General features: G+C 29.8%; 2 protein-coding genes across 2 annotated transcripts; one reads left to right on the top strand and one right to left on the bottom strand.

The window, feature by feature from the left end:
- Positions 1-6218: 6218 nt before the first annotated feature.
- On the top strand, positions 6219-11204 carry LOC123272988 (ubiquitin-like-conjugating enzyme ATG3). Its single transcript, XM_044740058.1, has 5 exons — positions 6219-6441; positions 6533-6721; positions 7702-7938; positions 8027-8301; positions 10657-11204. The coding sequence occupies exons 1-5, from the start codon at positions 6370-6372 to the stop codon at positions 10817-10819; spliced, it is 936 nt and encodes a 311-aa protein (XP_044595993.1). The 5' UTR covers positions 6219-6369; the 3' UTR covers positions 10820-11204.
- Positions 11205-11687: 483 nt separating this feature from the next.
- On the bottom strand, positions 11688-22080 carry LOC123272978 (zinc finger protein 567). Its single transcript, XM_044740043.1, has 3 exons — positions 21566-22080; positions 14328-14586; positions 11688-14257 (listed from the first exon to the last, which is right to left on the bottom strand). Exons 1-3 carry the CDS (start codon positions 21701-21703, stop codon positions 11712-11714), a joined length of 2943 nt encoding a protein of 980 aa, XP_044595978.1. The 5' UTR covers positions 21704-22080; the 3' UTR covers positions 11688-11711.
- Between the last annotated feature and the right edge of the window lie 139 nt (positions 22081-22219).

The raw sequence follows: 22219 nt of genomic DNA, 5'->3' as shown, positions 1-22219 counted from the left end.
ATTTTAATTTTTTTTTTTTTAATAATTTTTTTATGTAATAATAAAACATCAATAAACAAATAATAAAAAAATTGATTATAAAAATATTTTTTGTTTCCTTTGTACAGCGCTTTTAAAACCGGGCGAAATTCATGCCTCTACAGTAGAATACTCCCTTAAGAGAATGTAAGTTATACGTACTATTTTATCAGTTACGCTGCCTGAAACTGAACGTTAAACTTTAAACGCGTTTTTCTCGAAACTACTTTTTTCGATACGGTGATGCAGATATCTTAGGTTCTAATTAGCCGATTTACTTGAAATTTAGCATGAATATTCTTCAATTATCTCGCTTTCGCACTAACCAATAAAAATTGAAAATTTCAAATTTGTAATATTTTAAAAAAATTGGAGGAAGTTGAAAAATGAGTAAAAAAATCGACTTCTATTTTTAAACAGCCGCCATTTTGTGAAAAAAATTTTTTTTCAAGTTTTGTTGGTTTGTGCGACAATGACATTTGTACTGATCAATAATTTGGCATTGTTTTTTTTTTCAGATGGATACAAAGGGAGAAATCCTTTTCACGAGGACACGGCCTTTTTTTTTTTTTTCTCTACTTCAAGGACTTAAGGTAAAAGCCCCAATTATTGACGGGGGTCTAAATATTGACACCCTAAATTATCTTTAAATATATTAAATTATCTGTAATAAGAATAACGATCAAATAAATTTTTATTAAATTCTAATTAATTAAAAAATTGAAAAAAAATCACTTTCAGTTCAAAATATTAAATATTAATTATTAAAAAAAAATAAAGTTACCACCAGTTCATCAAATCAGCTTACGAGCGTCTATTTTCTTAACAACTTTGGTTAGAAAAGCATTTTTTTTAACTGCCGAGTTTAAATTAATTTTTTCATGTAATTATATGACCTATTTTTTTTTTAATTAACAGTACATGAAATATTTATAAAATTGAATAATCGAAATTAATTGTATGCTTTACAATATTTAAATAATGGGAGTCAATAACTAGTTCATAATTTTTATGGTGAATCCCATATTGACAGCCAGTCAACAGCGCTATGACGCCTTTTTTTTTAAGTATAAAATACGTTACGCGATTATATACAAGGCTTTTAACTGTCAAATAACTCGGCGTGTTTTGGTGTTAAATAAGTTTTTGAATAAATTGTTATATTTTTAATAATAATTAATCATTCATAGAAATTATTATTAATTAACTTTAATAATATTGATTACTTTATATCAAGTTTTGATAAATAAAAACATAACCAAATGATTCGACGCATGCGCAGTAGGGGCGTCAATAATTGCCCTCGCGGTTTTTGAAATACCGTAAATTTTCGGTATTAATGCGTTTACTGTAAATTTACCGTTATAATTCTGAAATAATACGGTATTTCTGTGGTCAACATTAAAGTTCAGAAATAATACTATAAAATTACTGTAAAACTCTAGAACTTTTACCGTAAAAAATCTATGTATTAACTATAATATAATTTTAAAATAATAAAATCGTATTTCTACGGTAAAAATACCAAAGATATACTATAATTTTGCCGCGTTTATACTGATATAATTAAAGATATAATGCTTTCTACCGTAAGATGGACGGCTGTGTTTATTACTCGGTGAGTCTTATTAGGTGACTGAGTAATTAAGTATGGATAGTGTCTCTGATAGCTCAACTAGTAGAGCCTTCGGCGCGTAACTAAATTATCTGAGTTCGAATCCCGGTCTAGACTAAAAAAAATTATTAATAATAATAACAATCGAGAAATTAGTTTATCAACCTCTTAAAAATTATTCACGATAATTTATAATATTATAAAAAAAAATTTCAAGCTATTGAATAATAGTAGTAAAGCAGCATATTTTTGGTATTTTGCCGGTAATAGAAAGTAGGGATCTTCTTTTCCGGTTTTTTGCTGCAATAATGCCGCAGATATACAGTAAATATGCGGTATATTTACGGATTAAATGCTGTAAATATACCGTAACTTTTCTATTATATTGCCATAAATATTCTGAATTTATTTCGTAATTTTTTCATAATAATTCGACAAAAAAACTGGCTAAAATAACTGAAGTATTACGGTAAAAATACAGCATTTATATCGTATAAATACCGAATCTTTACGGCATTTCCAAAACCGTGAGGGTGGGGTTACGGTACGTCAATATTTAGATCAATCAGTTTTTTAACCCGTCAATAATTGGTGTATCCAGATTATCTATTTAATTATTTAAAATTAATTAGTAAATATCACTGATTATCATTTTAAAAAAAGAAATTGATTAGTTAAAATATTACTTAAGACATTACCACAAACAAAATTCAACGATATTTATATTTGATTGCTTAAAAAAAATCAAATCATAACTTTCCCAGTCAGCATCCAAGTCAGAAAGATTTCAGTATGAAGTCTTTTAAAAAACTTCTCATAGAAGTCTTAATGTGACGTCTTAAGGAGCTCTTTTTTACGAGGTCAGAACTAAAAGCTCTTAATGAACTCATAAGTTTGGAGTCAATTTTCTGACATCTAACTGAGTCCCTTTTTTGGACTTCTTTTTGAGTTGCGTATAATAAGCTTATAGACATTATAAACAAAAACAAAAATTTCTTTTTAATATAAAGCTGTCAAAATCTTATTCATTTTTCATTTATTACTTTCCTGATTGAGAAATTAAATTGAAAATGATTAAAAATAATTTGAATTAAATGATTTAAAACAATTTGAATAGATTAATATATAGATATACACTTGGTATAGGTTAACTCATTTCTCTTAATCCAGGTTAATTAAATTTTTCAAAAATTTTAAATTATATTATGAAGTAATAGGCAATAATGTTAAAATCTGGTTCGTAATCAAACTAATTTAGATAAAATAATAAAATTGGATTCTAATCTGAAAAAATTATGTGAACTTTTTACATTTAAGGAGTACTTTGCATGTATCAATTTTAAACATTTTATTCGAATTTAACGATATCTTATCTATATATATATAGGAGACTTTCTATAGATATAGATAGTCACTCATCACGATATCTCTGGAACTATAAGACCTAGAGACTTGAAATTTGGCAGGAATATTCCTATTGCCAAGTAGAGGTCAGCTAAGAACGGATTTCACGAAATTTCACCCACAAGGGGGGTTGCGGGGGTGTTCACGAAAAAAAATTCATATTTTTCAATTATGGCTTTTAATAGTTCAAAACTTGGTCAGAATGTTTCAAATTACATTTAGAAATTTTTTAAAAACGAATTCTGTGACATTCCACCCCCCTGGCGTGCCCGTGCGTGGGCGTCAAATTAAGAAAAAATTCGTAAATTTCAATCTATAGCTATTAATACTTTGAAACATGGCCAGAATGCTTTTTTGGCGTTTTTGAGCTGTTAAGAATAAATTTCATTAAATTCTACCCCCACATGTCCGTGCGTGGGCGTAAAATTAAAAGAAATTGTACCTTTTAATCTATAGCAGCTAAAGGATTGAAACTTGGCCAGATTGATTTTTTTGGAGTTTTTGAGCTGTAAAGAATGAATTTTATGAAATGCCACCCTCACAAATCCTTGCGTGGGCGTTAATTAAAAAATTATAAAATTCAATTCCTAAAGGATAATAAGAAGGCATTAAATATAAAAAAAATTAAAAATTTTTATATAAGGTAAAAGCCCTAATAGATGATCATGTACCATTATATGATCACTCTATGTATTTGTATACCTATATTTGTGAATATAGATATACAAATACACGTATATTGTACGCCACGCGAAGCGGGCGGGTAACGGCTAGTAACACTATATACTTATTAATTATTGATGAATTTTTAATATTCATTAATTTATCTATTAGATTTTATATTGTGAAAAGTAAAAAAAATTTATATAGACTATTTAAAAAAATATTGCAGGTAGATTTTTGAATATTTTTTAGTATATAAATATTCGTAAAAGTTACTTTTTCTCTATCGATACACAGTATCAAATAGAATAAACAATATAGACAATGATCGCAACATTTCATCAATATATAAACTTAGCTTATAAGAATAATGAGATGTGTAACGATATGTCGTTTGAACAGCGTAGGGGGTTGGGTATCGATCTAGCACGCGCGCGACTCGGGTTCGAATCTTAGTTACGGCAATTGCGATTTTCACTTTCTTCCTTTAAACCGGCAATATTAGGTCTAACTAAAATAATAAACATTCGAAATCAGCATCGGTGCTCCATGAAACTCTGAAATATTTTTCATAATTTACTTTTATTATTATTATTATTAATATTATTTTTGTTGTGTTCTTATTATTGTTATCATTATAATAGCGTATAGAGATAAAAAATCATTCATTTGTTCGAGTTCAGAAAAAAGAGCTCTTTAAGAGCTCTAAGTCTACAATAAGCGGCGCATTCGACCTCTTCAGAAGGTCTTAAAGACGTCTTTTAGACGTAGACTCTGACGTCCAAATCAGAAATCTGAGCTCATTCGGAATAACTTAATACGTCATTTTGCTATCTGGGTTGTCTCTTATAGCGTCAATAATTGGGGCTTTTACCTTAGGGGCTGTTCATAAATTACGTAAGCACTCATTAGGGGGGGGGGGGGTCAAGCTGAATCTCTATGCATGCTTACTTAGGGGGGAGGGCGCTAGTAGACAAATCTTACGTAAGCAAAATTTTTAAATTATTTCAGTAGTCAGTAACTTAAATTACTTTTTTTGCCCTCCGGGCGGAAAGTGGCAACTTTCGTCCCGCTGCGCTAAACTAAGTTGCCACTTTCCGCCTTCGTCGGACAAAAAAATAGTATACACTCCTCGGGAAGTAAATAAGAAAGCCTCAGATCACATGTTTGTTGACCTCGGCTTCGCCTCGGCCAACATGCCGTGATCTGAGACATTTCTTACTTTACTTCCCTAGGTGTGTAATATACTATTCTACTAAGATTCTCGATCGATAATGTCACACACAGTATTGTTTGGTAATAAGTTGTTAAAACAAGGCAGAAAGAGCGAAGCTGACATGAGTGTCAGAATCTTTTATTTTTGTTAAAAAATGCTAGTTGATGTACATAGTAAAAATTAAAGTAATAGAATCCTATTCAGTTGGAATAGTTTAAATAATCCATTTGGGGTTTATAAGGTTGAATCTTACCCAGTTGGTGTTAATTTGAAAAATTCAACCTTGTCCGTCAAGTTTAATTAATCCGTTTTTGCCTATTTTGTAATAAATAGTTTGATTCACTTTGCCTGTTCAGTCAGAACAGTTTGATATATTATTAGTAATATTCGAAGCACCTAATATTACTAATTAGCTCCAGTTCGTGTGTGAATGTTGCCAAGTTAGGCATCAGTGGTTAAAATAATTTATTTTATAGTTAATAAGCAAATTATCCAACGAATAAGTCAATCAGTTATTTGCATCTTGCCATTACATCCCCCTCCTAGTACGCGGTTTAAGGTGGATTCACCAGAACATGTACCAGAGGCCACGTGTTCCAGTTCACCCGGAGAAGTAACACCTACTCGAAGTCCTAATTAATAAGCTATACATAAGTATTGGTGTTGGTTTTATTAGTTTTTACGGCCAGTTCGAGGTATTTATTCTTAGATTTTATAAGTAACCGAGTCTCTGGAGCCAGGCAGAACTCACATTTTGAAACGTACCTTGAATGGTTAGAATCTAAGATTTAATTTATTAATTGATAAATTCTCTAAATAAGAAGTGGCGCATTCCATAGCGTTCCCTTTAAATCTACTACGTTTCAATGGCATTTGTTAAAAATTAAAAATATTTTTTAACTTATTTAAAGCCCAAAATTGATGTATATCTTACGTAAGATTTCAGAGGGGGGTGGATGCATCAGTTCAAAATCTTACTAATGCTTATCATGGGGGGAGGGGGGTTGTAAAATGCTCCAAATTATGCTTACGTAATTTATGAACAGCCCCTTATATCTTTTTGAAAATTTATTTTTTTTTTTTGAAATGTATTTTTTTGTATTCTTGAAATATCAATAAACAAATGATAAAAAATTGTATGGTAAAAATATTAACTGCTTCTTTTATATTAATTGCCAAAAAACGCTCGAAATTCAGACCTCTAGACTAGAATACCCCCTTAAATAAATATTGTGGTAAATTTATTTTGACACCTACCTTATCGACCTATTTGTACTGTTATTATTATTATTATGTTCTTTTTTTTTTTTTCATGAATTGTCACGGGTGGCAAGCAGTATATAAACGACAGATCGATTGAAAAAGTGTCAGACTTTATTATGACTCAGTTTTAATAAAAATAAAAATAAATAATCTATATTGTAGTTTTATATTAGTTAGTTAATTATAAATAATGCAGAGTGTAATTAATTCAGTAAAAGGAACAGCCCTGGGTGTTGCTGAGTATCTAACCCCTGTTCTTAAGGTTAGTTTTTTATTTAACAATCAAGTGAAATTATTTAAATAAAAATAATTGAAAGTGTTAAATAATAAAATTAATTTTTAATAATTTACAGGAAAGTAAATTTCGGGAAACAGGTGTATTAACACCAGAAGAATTTGTAGCAGCGGGTGACCATCTAGTTCATCATTGTCCAACATGGCAATGGGCAACTGGAGACGAAGATAGAACTAAATCATATTTACCTAAAAAGAAACAATTTTTATTGACACGTAATGTTCCATGTACACGCAGATGTAAACAGGTATTATATTTATGACACTAAAAATTTAATCAAAATTAATTTAGCAGATATTTGATAATTTTAAGATTTTTTTAACAAATAAATTATGGCAAAAAAAAATTGGCATGCAGAAATTTTAAAAAATAAAAAATGCAATTTTTTTAAAATAATTTTTTTGTTAAATAAAATTAAAAAATGATCAAGTGACTGCTAACTTAAATGTCATTAAAATTTAATGAAAATTGAGTTAGCTATCTAAAAAATTTTAGAATTTTGTTTTATTCAAAAAATTATTAAAAAAAAATTTTTATTTGTAATAAACTTGAAAATCTATAAGTGCAATTTTTTAAAAATATTTTTTAATTATAATTTAATAAATAAAAAAAATCAAAAAATAAAATTTAGAAACATTAGATAATTTTTTTAACAACTAAATCATAGCAAGAAAAAATTACAATTAATTTAGCAGATATTTAATAATTTCAATTAATTTTTTAAGATGAACTATGGAAAAAAAAAACGATTAAAAAAATGACATGTAGAAATTTTAATAAATTAGAAATGAAATTTTTCAGAACAAATTTGTTTGTTAAATAAAATTGAAGTGATCAATTTTTTTAATTTTTATAAAAAGTCAATTCCAAAAAAGAAGCTTAAAAAAATTTCCACTAACAATTATTTATAATTTTCACATGCAAAATTTTTTAATTTAATTTTTTGACAATAATTTTATTGATATAAAATTATTAAAAAATTTCTAATGTCAGTTAACTTAAATGTCTTAAAAAATTCCATCTTAAGAAGTTCTAAAAAAATTATAAAAGCATTTTGTTTTTATTTTCTAGACTTGGAATTTTTTAATTAAAATTTTTTTATAGTAATTTAATTGTTATAAAAATAAATCAGACTTCTGTTAACTTCAGGATTTTACTATCATTTATATTTTTAATAGCTTTATTTTGGAGAAGAGATACTTTGATTAATTATATTTTCTTTTCAAGATTGAGTATTGTGACGAGCAAGAACGTATTATAGAAGCTGATGACCCTGAAGGCGGTTGGGTGGACACCCACCACTACGACGCCAGTGTCGGAGGAATTGATGAAAAAGTTTCGGAGATGACGTTAGAAGACACGACGCAGCAGCCTCCAGATGCTGATGATGATGACGAAGATGATGAAGAGGCTGCTGACATGGAGGCTTTTGAAGTCAGCGGGATGCTTGATGAGCAAGATAAGGTGTTTAAAAATTTACATTTTTATTTTTTAGTCAAGTCGCATTGATTACATTTTTTTTTTTTTTTTTTTTTTTTTTTTGTGAAAATAGTATGCAGCAGAAACTAAAAAACCAGTTAAGGAAAAAAAAGATAACTTTCCTGAAGGCGAAATAATTCATACGAGAACTTATGATCTCCATATCACTTATGACAAATATTATCAGACGCCACGACTGTGGCTATTTGGTTACGATGAAAATCAAAAACCACTTACGGTCGAAGAAATGTATGAAGATGTTAGTCAGGATCATGCTAAGAAAACTGTCACTATGGAGACACATCCTCATTTACCTGGACCTCCTATGGCTTCTGTTCATCCTTGCAGGTTAATTAATAATTTATATAATTTATGATGATACTGAACGTTAGAGACATCTGATAATTTTTAGAATTTTTTTAACAAGAAAAATTTATTTAAATAATTCCATCTTTAGAAGCTCTAAAAAATAGTAAATATTGTTTTTTAAAAATAATTTACTAGAGGGCGATTCCGTATTCGCGGGTGCAACATTTAGACTCACTCAAGGCTTCTTACTAAGAAAATAAAAACTCTTTTTAAAGAAATGACTGGTCGCAGGATTACATTGCAATCTGTTTTACAAAAATTAATATAAAAAACATTTAATAAAATGTCTAAATAGACACAGGACAGGTTCAAAGTGCTATCGCGGGTGCAACGAAATCGGCCCACCATTAAAAGTCATGAAGCTAGAATGAAAAAAGTCTGTTAATTATGGAATATTTATTAAATTATTTTTACATTCTTTAAAAGAATACAAAACAAACTAATTATTAGTTTAAATAAAATTATTAAAAGAAATAAATATTATAAATTATTCACTTTTTATCCAGTCACGGGTGCAACGTAAAACTATCACGGGTGCATCACGTCTCACTGTAGTAAATATAAACATTTCCATGTAACTTTAAATTAAAGATGTGAGATCATAGATGCTGTATCACTAATTAGCACTTTTCTATGTAACTAAAATAAATTATTTGTTTGGAATAGTCGGCGATTTATCAGACTTAAGGTTAATCTTCAGAATCGCTGTAAACATCAGAAACGCGTAATTTTTGCGTAACTTTTTTTGCAACTTTTCTACGTTTTTTTTTAGTAGCAGTTATCAAAACTAATTTGCTTTTCAAATTAGACTTCGACGTTCGTGCAACACAAATGCTCTTACCCTCCTCAAATTGAAAAAAATTGGTATAAAAAAAAGTAACAAATACTGTGATTTAAAAATTTATGTCAAAAATCGTCTCCCGCGGAATCGCCCTAGACCTAGTTTATTATTTAAAAAAAAAAAATAGAAAAATTAAGAGTCTAATTTCTGTGTCATAAATATATGATACTGAAATTTAGAGACATGATAATTTTTAGAATTTTTTTAACTAATAAATTATGTAGAAAAAAATTTATTTGAAAAATTCCATCTTTAGAAGCTCTAAAAATTGTAAATATTATTTTTTAAAAATAATTTTCTAGGCCTAGTTTATTATTAAAAAAAAATTAAGTGTCTAATTTCAGTCTCATAAATATATGATACTGAAATTTATTCATATGATAATTTTTAGAATTTTTTTAACAAAAAAAAATTATTTCAAAAATTTTATCTTTGAAAGCTCTACAAAATTATGTATCCAGTTTTTTTAAAAATAATTTTCTAAATCTAGTTTATTATTAAAAAAAAAATCAAAAAATTGTCTAATTTCAGTGTCATAAATATATGATACTGAAATTTAGACATAAGGATTTTAGAATTTTTTCAACAAGAAAAATTTATTTAAAAATTCCATCTTTAGAAGCTCAAAAGAATTATATATGCAATTTTTTAATAATTTTCTAGACTTAGTTTATTATTAAAAAAAAATCAAAAATTAATTGTCTAATTTCGGTGTTATAAATATTTGATACTGAAATTTAGAGACATTTAATAATTTTTAGAATTTTTAACTAATAAATTATAAAAAAAAAAAATTTATTTAAAAATTTCATTTTAGAAGCTCTAAAAATTATAAATGCTATTTTTAAAAATAATTTTTAGATCTAGTTTATTTTTCAAGACAATTAAAAAATTAAAGGTCTAATTTCAGTGTCATAAATATATGATACTGAAATTTAGACATATGATAATTTTTAGAATTTTTTAACAAGAAAAATTTATTTTAAAAATTCCATCTTTAGAAGCGCAAAAATTATGTATCCAGTTTTTTTAAAAATAATTTTCTAAATCTAGTTTATTATTAAAAAAAAAATCAAAAAATTGTCTAATTTCAGTGTCATAAATATATGATACTGAAATTTAGAGACATTTAATAATTTTCAGAATTTTTTTAACTAATAAATTGTATGGAAAAAAAAATGTTTAAAAAAAATTTAACTTACATTTTTTTTTTAATAACATACACGGAAAGAACAAGATGACACTGGATATCATCCCAGATTATACTCAGTGATATCTGGATTATACTCATTGTAATCTGGATTATACTAGCTACTATCTGAAATTTTTTTTCACTCAGTATAATCCGGGGTGATATCCAGTGTCATCTTATTATTTCCGTGTACTTATTATGAATCCAAAAAATTGACAGATGTCAGCTAATTTCAGTATCATAACCATTTTTTAAATATTAATTAAATTATACTTAAAACATTTATCAATTATTATTTCAGACACGCAGAAGTTATGAAAAAAATAATAGAGACAGTGATGGAAGGCGGAGGTGAATTAGGAGTCCACATGTATCTCATAATCTTTCTTAAGTTTGTCCAGTCAGTAATTCCGACAATCGAGTACGATTACACGCAAAATTTCATGCTATCTAGTTCAAGTTAAAAGTTTTCCAATGCTCAGTGTCAAAAATAAAATTATGAAAGACAGTTTCGCAGAGTAAAATGTTTTTACATTTTGTACCATGATGCATTTTGCAAGAATCAATTCAAGTTTTATCAATTAAAATGAAAACTTATACATAAATTACGCTTATGCTTTACACAAAATTAAACATTGCCATTAAATTTCAATCTAACATTAATTAAATTATATAAGTTTAAAATTAAAAAAATTGGTGCTTGGATCACAGCTTTTGCACTAAACGATTTTGCACACACTAATTATTTTAAAAATATTATAAATGTGTAATAACAAATAATTAATTAAAACTAAATGTAACTTATCAATGCAAGTGCGTAGATGAATAAAATTTTTAATTAATCATCAATTTATTGAAACTATAGCATAGTTACAAAAGAAGTCTTTAATATTTACAATTTTATATAATATTAATTCTAAAAACCTACTAATTATAGAATCAATAAATTTAAATACTAGCTTGCTTATTTGTCCAGTAAAAATCAATTAAAACTCCTGATAGCCACCTTGAGTCAAACTTTTATTCAATCTACTGTCGGAATTTATAGCCAATTTGATAGAAAGAGTTTACAAACCAAATGGTTTTAATTAAGTTGTCTAAAAGTTATTCTGCAATTTGACGTAAAGACTTGCAGTGTAAGTATTTTAGTCAAGTTGAATGGAAATTTAACCAAAATTTTGATTTTAAATTTTAAATCCAGATTATACTGCGTGATATCTGGATTATACTCATTGTAATCTGGATTATACTAGCTACTATCTGAAATTTTTTTTCACTCATTATAATCCGGGATGATATCCAGTATTATCTTGTTCTTTCCGTGTACTTTAAAAAAAAGCGTGGCTATCAGGAACTCTACATAATAGAGACATATTCATCCCCCGGATTCGCCAACACCGAGGTGTAAAAATGTGCAGTAGTAGGGACATGAATATAAGTAGTCCCCGGAGCAGAGCCATTAATCTGCTCACCAGAATCATCCTCCAGAACTTTAACAAGCGCTGTGTTGTCATCCAGCGCAATATTTTGTTGCGTGACATCTTCAGCTAAAGTCTGGCGCATATGGATAGCCAACTGATTAGGAATCTCTTCAGGAACCTCCGACTGTACTCGAATAATCTGCCCATTGTGCTGCCCGAACCCACTGTGAGCAATCAGCTGTTTAGCGTCATGATATGTCAGAGTAATGGGATTCCCCTCGGCGTCAGTAATCTGGAGGAACCTCTGGTCAGAGAAGTCAATTTCTTCTTGAGAAGTGTTGGGCTTGACCAGCTGTTCCTGAACCTGCAGCGAAGACAGAAGCTCTTTTCCCTCAATGGTGCTCAATTGAAGCGTCCTGGACTGACTCGGGTCATTCGGGTCTTGATAAGACACCTGATAAATAACCGGCTGGTTCTCCTCAGCGCCCTCCTCGGTGATCACCTGCTGCAACTCAATAGAGTTTTCAGCTTCTTGGGCCGGGTAGATCTGCCAAACCTGTCCAGCTTCTACACCAGCTCCATGTTCAGCCGCATTATTATTAATCACTCTAGAAATTTCTGTCTTGACACCTCCCACGGGGAGATTTTTGTGCTCTCTGTGGATGCGCTTGTGCTTGGTAAGATTGGAGCAGTCTGCGAACCGCTTCTCGCAGATGTCGCACTTGTAAGGCTTGACACCAGTGTGGGTGCGAATGTGTTTCTTCAACGCCCACTGCTCAGTAAAAGAACGATCGCAATCCGTGCACTGGAAGGGTTTTTCCTCATTGTGTCTCCTTAGGTGAGTTTTCCAAGTGTCTTTATGCAAGTAAGTCTTGAAACAGAACTCACACTTCCAAGGTCTCTCCCCAGTGTGTCGCTTCTGGTGCAATTTAAACTGCGAAGAAGTTGTGAACCTTCTATGACACTCATCGCACTCATAAGGCTTAACTCCAGTGTGAATTCGCAAGTGTTCTTGCAAATTGCCATTTTGAGAAAAATGTTTCCCGCAGATTTCACACCTGTAAGGTTTTTCTCCGTTGTGCCAGCGGTAGTGCAGAGTCAAGCTGGTCTTGTGTGCAAACTGTCGATCACACTGAGTACACCGGTACTTTTTTTCCCCAGTGTGCGTCGACTGGTGGTTTATCAAATTCGCTTTGGTTTTAAAACTGGCGTCACACAGCTTGCAAACAAACGGCCGAGCCTGAGAATGCGTCAGCTGATGCCGCTGGAGAAGCTGCTTGTGCTTGAAATTCTTGCCACATTTATTGCACACGAATTTCCGGCCATTGTTGTGCTCAGCTTCCTTGTGGTACACCACTGAGCTAGGGTGGTTCAGTACTTTACCGCAGATGTCACAGATACAAGCTTTGTTGGTCTTCTTAGGGTTCGTGAAATGCTGAGTAGACACATGAACCTTCAGATTTTCCTCAGACGCAAATGTCTCCTCGCAGACTTCACACACAAATGGATTATCTTTATTGTGGAATTTTTTAATGTGACCTTCAAGAGTGTCTAAATTTGTAAAAGTTTCTTCGCAGTTATCACACATGTATTCTTTTACATCTTTTGATTCGTTCTCTTTAAATTCATCATAAATATTCCCATCATTATCATCATTACCATTATTATCATTGCTATTTTCATCAATATCATCTTTGATATCCTCATCCAAGCTTTGTACTTTCATATTTTTCATATCTTTGTCATCAGACTCAAGCGCATCCGCGGAATCATTGACATCATCAATAATTTCCCCGAAATCTTGCAAGTACTCCTCATTAGTGCAATTATTTTTAATAATTCTCTTACCAGTGTGCTCCTCAGTTTTCTGATGCGCCAGAAAATTGTCCAGTATTGTGAACTGCTTGCTGCACTCGAGACACTCGTATTTGTCACCCAAGTGACTGCTCTTGTGCATAATGTACCGGTGACGCTGTTGGAACGCGCGGCCGCAAGTGTTGCAAATATGTTTAGCCTTTTTGTGCCTGGTCTTGGGTCTCCCGCGACCCCGACCGCGGTTCATGATAATCAACTCGCCGAGGTCTTCTCCGTCGTGGGACTCAGTGTGGCCAATCACCTCGACATTGCCATCGGGAAGAGGTAAGTGCTTGTCTTTGTCATCCAGCTCGTGGTCTCTTGTGTATTCTTCATCGTCAATGACTCCCTCTTCTTTGAAAATCCTCTCTAGCTCTTTTCCCCGGACGACTTCGGAAAAACGCTTGGGGATCTTGCGCTTACGTCTCCGTCTACCGTCACCGTCCAGCTCGTCGTCGTAGTCGTCTTGTTTGTCTTCGTCTTCCTGGCTGGTCTCCAATACTTCTTCCTTGATACCATCCACGTGGATTTTAGGCGGTCGGCCTCGCTTTCTTCGAGGCTTTTCTAGGCCTTCCATCTGAAGGCTCATGTCGTGTTCTGCTGCGTACATCGAGCCGTCTGGTAGCACTGTTTATTTTTAAATAATTAATTTTATTAAATAAATAAATTTTTTAAAAATAAAAAATAAAAAACGTACTACTTATTATTATTCTTTGACCATAATTTTCATCCTTTTGCTCGAAATTTACCAACTCCATTGACTCAGGATTCGACTGCTCCAACGGATTGTCATTTATTTTCAACCGATCATTTTTTTTTAATTCATTTTCTTGTTTCAATAAATCGCGCAATTTTTTTTGACCCTCAATTAGCAAATTAAAAAATTGCATCGTCGACTCCAGCTGAATGTTACACCCTGGGCAAATAGTCGTCGGTAATTTTCCATCATCTTGGACCTGTTTTAGTAAAATTACATGTTAAATAAAATAATTATCATTAGATATAAATAATGAAGTAAACTTAGGTTATATAGATCATCATTTTTATGTTAATTTATTATTTATTTAATTCAGCGATGTTTCACCCCTAAATAAGGGGCACAACTAGTGTAAAATTTTCAATAAATCAATCTTTTTTTTTCATATTTCGATAGATTATACCTTTAAAAATAACATATTAAAATTTTTAATCGATATCTCAAATAGTTTTTGAGTTACAGCCACTTAAGAGCGGTTTATAACTGATTTTCAAACGTGTTTTTTTCATGTATGTGATAAAATTTCGAAAAAAAACGCTTCGCTCTTCGATAGATAATTAAATTATCTATCGAAGAGCGAAGCGCTTTTTTGGAAAATTTTCATTTATTTATGCATAAAATGCGTTTTAAGATTCCATTTGTTGTACAAGTATGACAGAGATACTTTCGTTTGTCCAATAGAGGGCGAGAGAGAGGAAAAATGTAAACCCTTCTTAAGAATAGGATCATTTTATCTTTAAACGCGTTTTTCTTGAAACAGCATTCAAATTTGCTGCAGTGATTACTCAAAAATAAATGATCCGATCACTACAAAATTTTTTTCTGCATGTTCTGTATATAGTTCTCCATACAATGATTCTCCAATTTTTTGATCTGATCAAAAATCGAATTTTGGCAGGCTAAAAACGACCAAAATTTTGGGTAAAATTCAACTTTTTTTTTTTTTTTAAACGCCGCCATTTTGTCAATTTTTGATATTTTTTTTCGACCGAAGGTCATTGTACGGACAATATCTTCTAGTTGAACGAGAAATAGTGTATTTCTTATTTCCTGCCCGTGGTGAGAATACTATTTTTCTCCTCGACGGAGGCGGAAAGCGGCATTTTCATTTAGCGCAGCGGGCGGAAAATTGACGCTTTCCGCCCGGAGGGGAGAAAATTTTTTTCTGTTTCATCCATGGAGAAGGCCGGAATTAGTGCAGCAGTGGAGGACCTTTTTTTTTAGCGCCATCGGAGTCGCGTGCAACTCGGAAAATATTCAATTTTTTTCTTAAAAAATTTTACTGTATATTCTTAAAATATGTATTAATATACCCTTAAAATTTTAAAACAATTCATACAGGAGTCTTTTTTATTTTAATTCGCAAAAATCGCTTTTTTTTTAGGCTGCCACACTAGTTGTGCCCCTTAAATTAAACATTTACATTATAAAGTTTAGACTTCTTCTAGAGCTTTCTTGAGAGAGTTTTTGAAAAAATTATTATTTACTATAATATAGTACAATAAATTTCAGTAAATACCTTAAAATTAATTAGTGTCAACATAAAGTCAATCGTTATATACCAATTCATAGCCACGATTGATTTTATGTTGGACATAAATTAATTTTAAGGTATTTATTGTACTATATTTCGAATAAATTGCAATTAAAGTTACAGAGGAAGTTGAATTCATGTATTAGATTTATCTACAAAATTCCGAAGTACGAACATGTAACTCCTTACTTCAAAAAATTAGGTTGGCTAAAGCTTGGAGCAAGACAAGACTATTTCATTGCCTGTTTGTTTTATAAAGAAATTCGACTAAATTATTGACAGCTATTTGGCTCAAAATTAAATCCGAACAAAAACAGTTTCACTGTAAAAAAATCGCGCCAAGTCCACGTTCATAAGACTATTAAGAAAAAAAAAATTTTTTTTTTTCTTTACAAAAAGATATAAAATAGAAAAGTTTGGAAAATCCAAAAGTGCACGCCTCATAACGCTCAATCATTTTTTAAGAAAAAAATTAATTGTATAATTAATTAAAAAAAAAAAAACTTGTAATTAAGTAATTTCTTAGAGTATTTTTAATTTTTTTTTCAAATATCGGCGCCCTTTTTTCTTGTTATATGCGCACGCAGTCTAAAAAAATCTAGCTTGATCAAGTGGCGCATAATTTTCACGTGACAAATAAGAAAAGTTCGTTTGGCTTTGTACGGTTGTAACCGTGAATTTTAAGAAAAATTCAATTAAAAAAAAAGTACATAAGCTAGACCACTGATATGAAATACGGACCCAGTTCATCGAATTCTTAAACTAATAAAAAAGGCCCAGTCTTGAAATATCAATTTGTTAGGGAGTAATCGTTGGTACATCCAAAATGGGGTGACATCCGGACGTCCACGTAAAATTTTTTTCAAAACGTTTTTTTTTCAAAATAGCAACATGAAATGATTTTAGAAAGTAAAAGATGGTTTAATTTAAGTGTTTTTCGGTGTACATCTACTTATATTATTGAATAAGTGTAATATGGTTGTGATAGAGGCATTTAAAGATCACAAAATTGCTTGATCTTGACGAGTCGAGTATAAAGCACAACCTGACGTGCTTCGCGCTATGAGACGTGCAAAAATTAAAAATCCAAGTAACCGATATGATTGTTTATGATTTTCGGAAATTAAAAAAAATTTTGTTGTAGATTTAAAAATTAAAAAAAAATTTTGGAACGTATTTATTGTGCGTGGTTGCAAAATATTTTACTTTTAATTAGATTCGTAATAGTATATTACACATCTAGGGCAGTAAAATAAGAAATGTCTCAGATCACATGTAATTGTTGTCCGAGGCGAAGCCGAGGTCAATAAATATGTAATCTGAGGCTTTCTTATTTACTGCCCGAGGTGTGCATACTATTTTTCTCCTCGACGGAAGCGGAAAGCGACATTTTCGTTTAGCGCAGCGGGAGGAAAATTGACGCTTTCCGCCCGGAGGTGAGAAAAATCTATTTACTAGGACTTTAAAAAAATTGAAATACACAATGACGCACACCAAGTACGTTCCAAAATTTTTTTCCTAATTTTTAAATTTACAACAAAATTTTTTTTTTCTTAATAGTCTTATGAACGTGGACTTGGCGCGATTTTTTTACAGTGAAACTGTTTTTGTTCGGATTTCAGTATTTTTTGTAATTATAATAAAAATTTGCAATTGGTACTAACTTAAATCTCAAGTTGGCTGCATTTTTTATAGCAAACTATCCCCTTGAAGCTACAGTTTATGTAAAAATAATTGCAGCGCACCCTGGCGGGTGTAGATGCAAGCTGTGAAATTTATTTTTTTAAGTGTAGTTTCCCATCTATTGGACTATTACCATGCATTCTCGAATTACTTAGTCTGTGGCATGTCACTTCTTACATCGAAAAAAAGTCAGGATCGAAATTTTTGAGCTTGCTATAGTTTGTGCGGATTAAATTTAATAATTTCAAGTAGATTAATTGTTATAAGTGAATATAATTAATTAATAACAGTCAAATAAAGTATTAATTACTGTTATAATATACAATTTAGGAATAAAAAGTACCGTAGAATTAAATAAAATTTTGCAACCTCAAAATACCGTTCTGCTTACAGTAAACACAGTCAGTAGTCTGGCGCTCCATTTACAACGGATTTGAACGGAACTTGGCGCCAGATTCTACCGAATCTGTGGATTTTTTACCGGTGGCATTGCGTAGAGGTGATGACAGAGAGGACTATCTCCGCCTGCCCCAGGCGAATTGTGTCATGTATGACAATTCATTTTTAGTTCATGGCATACGAATTTGGAATGCTCTGCCAACTGAGACTGTGGCTGTGGATAATTTGGTTGAATTTAAAAATGCTTGCTTTAATCATTTCTTTCAATGTGATACTTAAATTTGAATTAAATTAAATTATATTTAAATTCGATTTTCACTTTCAATTTCAATTGGAATTTTTGAATACCTATGCGTCTTAGATTTATTTGTAATTATTTTAATTATCAATCTGAATTATTGCTTTAAATTGATATTAAATTAAATTATATTTTATAATTATAAGATCTTTCTGTTTATCACTAAAAAGCTGTATGTGAACGTTTCATTAATTAATAATTAATTTGTACTTAGTTTTACTATAATACGTAAAAATGTAAATCAATGTATTATTATTGCTGATGGTCCTGAGGGATCTTAGGCTCTAGGAACAATAAAATTTATTATCTATCTATCTATCTATATTATGGTAAATAATAATTTTTTCGAAAAAGTTCTAGAAAAAGTCTTAAGTTTGTAATGTAAATGCTTAAAAGTTTGTAATAATAAGTGGTATGTCGTTTATAGATGCCTGAGGAAGCCACGGTTAGTGACGAAACGTCGCTAAATTAAATAAATAATAAATCAACATAAATATAAGATGATCTATATAACCTGAGTTTACTTAATTATTTAATAAGTTGGATCTGAAATACAATGATAATTAGATACAAAATTTTTAGTAGATTTTATAAAAATCTAACTATTACAGCTGTCCTCATGGCGCAACTTTTAAAAAATTTAGCCATTTTCTGACTTAGTTTGTCGAGCTGCGTCAGAAAATATATATAGTTCAAAAGTTTATATATATATTAGGGTGGCGCAAAAAAACCGACTATTTTTTTTTTTGAGTCTCGAGTGAAAAAATGTTAGTTTTTGATGTTTTAAGAGCTCTCTCCAAAGGACAGCTTAAAAAAAAATTTTTAAGATGTCGCTCCAAATTTTTTTAAATTTCAAAAATCGTTAAAAATCGAATTTTTATTTTTTTATTTTTTTTCTCGTTACGGTATAATTTTATAGACTAAAAAAAAATAAGTTTCTGAAAATTTCAGTTCAAAATTTGAATTTTCAAAGGTCGCTCATAATTTTTTTCAATTTATTAGTGCATTAGTTTAGATTTTTTCGAGCGACCTTTTACTATTCAAATTAAAATTCCATGCATTTTTTTTTTTTTTTATTTAGTACAATAATCGATAAAAATACATCACGAGATGAACTAAAAATCAAGCACAACATAGAAAATATAATTTTTTTTTAATTTAATAATTTTATTTAATCAACTGCCAGGCGTGGGTTCGAATCCCAAGCTGGTCTTAGAAACCAGCTTGGTTGAGATTTGACCTTGCCGCGTAGGTTAAGATTTTTTCAAACCAAAAAGACCCCAATGTACCACTCCCAACACTTAAAGTCGGCGATATGGCTAATTGAAGAAAAAAAAAAAAAATTATGAGCGACCTTTCAAAATTTAAATTTTGAACTGAAACTTTCAGAAACTTATTTTTTTTTGGTCTATAAAATTATACCGTAACGAGAAAAAAAAATAAAAAAAAAAAAAAATCAATTTTTGACGATTTTTGAAATTTAAAAAAATTTGGAGCGACATCTTAAAAATTTTTTTTTAAGCTGTCCTTTGGAGAGAGCTCTTAAAATATCAAAAACTAACAAAAAAATAGTCGGTTTTTTTGCGCCACCCTAATATATATATATATATATATATATATATATATATATATATATATATATATATATATATATATATATATATTTATACGATATAACGCGGCTTGTCAGCACGATAGCGTTTTCAATTTATGACCGATTCTTCTCAAACTCAGCATGCTTTATCTATCGATCAAGACCAAGGTTAAGTTCGAAGATGAGCTTAATCGGGCGAGTAATTTGGAAATGACAGGATTTTGAAATTTTGAAAATCGTAAAAATTGATGTTTTTACTACTTCAACTTGGTATAATTACTGAACTAGACAAAATATTGAAATTCGGTAAAATGCATCGTAAAGCTCTTTTAATAAGCTTCAATTTTCACTACTTAGAAGTGGTAGTAGCCTCAATATTACTCCTTTTAGAGTTCGTTTAATGAAACAGTTTTACTGTTGCAGCCGTTTTAGAATTATTGTCTACATCATAGCTTAATCATGATGTAAATTCAATAATTACGATAATGATTAGTCTTTCGTGTAATGTTTTCAGGTAATTCGTCAGTAAATATGTCACAAATTAGTTCTATATATTGTTTTCTTCAATTAAAATTTTATCCGGTTTCAAACATCTGATTGATTTGCAAATTGTTGTTCCTAAGCAGTTATTTAAAATTTAGTCATTTATAATTCAAATTTTATAATCTTTGCAATTCTTTGAGAAACTTTTTTTTCAAAAATTTGTTCTAAATAGTTTTAAATTTATTATTGAATTTTGTTTTTAATTCATAAATAAGTTATACATTATTGGTGTTATTATATTATTTTATTAAAAATCAATTTTCTTTATTTGAAAAATCTACTTCCATTTCGGCTGCCGAATGGCCTTTTTTTATTATTTTTTTTGTTATTATTAAGTGTGTGATTGAAAGATAAATATGCCACAAATTAGTTCTAACCATTGTTTTCTTCAACTAAAATTTTATCCGGTTGCAAAATTCTGATTAACTTGAAAACTGTTGTTTCTAAGCAGTTACTTAAAATTTGGACATTTATAATTCAAATCTTATAATCTGTGCAATTCTTTGGTAAATATTTGAGAAACTTTTTCTTCACAAGATAATTTTTTTTCCAAAATTTGTTGTAAATAGTTTTAAATTTATTATTGAATTTTGTTTTTAATTCATGAATTAAGTTATACTATACATTATCAGTGTTATTATATTATTTTATTAAAAATAAATTTTTTTTTATTTGAAAAATCTACTTCAATTTCGGCTGCCGAATGGCCTTTTTTTTTATTTATAATATTATTTTAAAAATTGTAAGAGCTTGATTATAATTATTAAAAAAATTGTAAATGTCAGTAGGTGTTGGAAGTTTACTCAGAGTTGATTTTTCAAAAAAATATCCAAGTACAGACATGAAATAATAATAATCCTGGATCAAGGTTTCAAGAAACAAGTGTTGTGTTTAATTTAATAAATAATTATGAGAGAAATAATAAATAAATCTTGATTCATGTAGTAAATGTGCAACGAAAATCAGTGTAGATACTGTAGACAGTCATCATATTAATTTATTAGTAAAAACGTAGGAAGTCAAATTAGATCCTGAATTTTTTTGCTCTACATCCAGTTATTGTTGACAGTAGTCAGTATAACAGTCTTGTTGTTCAGTACTTACAATATATAATGGAGTAAACATACCTTTAATGGTAGAAATCGGTTAATAAGAGTACTTAGAGCTGGATCTCCCTCGTTATCAGTAAACAAATTAACTCCATTGGAATTATTTTCAGCACACAATCGACAAATTGTTGACTCGTATAGTGAAATATCGTCCATTATGCATTCAAATTCATTAAAAATTGTGCAAATGTAGATTTTAATGTCCAGGTGCTGTCACAAAAATTGAATCACTTGCGAATAATTTCGCTTGGTTGATAATTATGAAATGGTTTCTTATTTATAACTCGACTATGGTGAACCATTTATTTACAAACCACATGTTAAAATAAATAATAATTAATTTTTTGGTTATACCACACCCACGGTTTTAGTTTTTTTAGTTGGTACTCTGGCTTATTGCGCTGTTTATTTATTTATCACGGTCATTATTTGTTGTTTCATTGCGTTTATAATTAGATATTGTTTTAAATAGTCTACAATGTTATTTTAATATTTTTTTTATTTATTTCTGTTAAGTTTTATTATTTTTTTTTTTTTAGTTACAAGCTGTAATTTATTTACATCCGCCATTTTGTCGGCGTGCAAATTTTGCGCATGCGCGGGAAAATTTTCTAGCGGGCTTTTTTAAAAACTTAAGATTAAATAAACATGAAAATTAAGTTAGCCGACATC

The sequence above is a fragment of the Cotesia glomerata genome, linkage group LG10, assembly GCF_020080835.1.
Source record: "Cotesia glomerata isolate CgM1 linkage group LG10, MPM_Cglom_v2.3, whole genome shotgun sequence".
NCBI classification, from domain to species: Eukaryota; Metazoa; Arthropoda; class Insecta; order Hymenoptera; family Braconidae; genus Cotesia; species Cotesia glomerata.
This window is presented reverse-complemented; position numbering and strand designations above follow the sequence as displayed.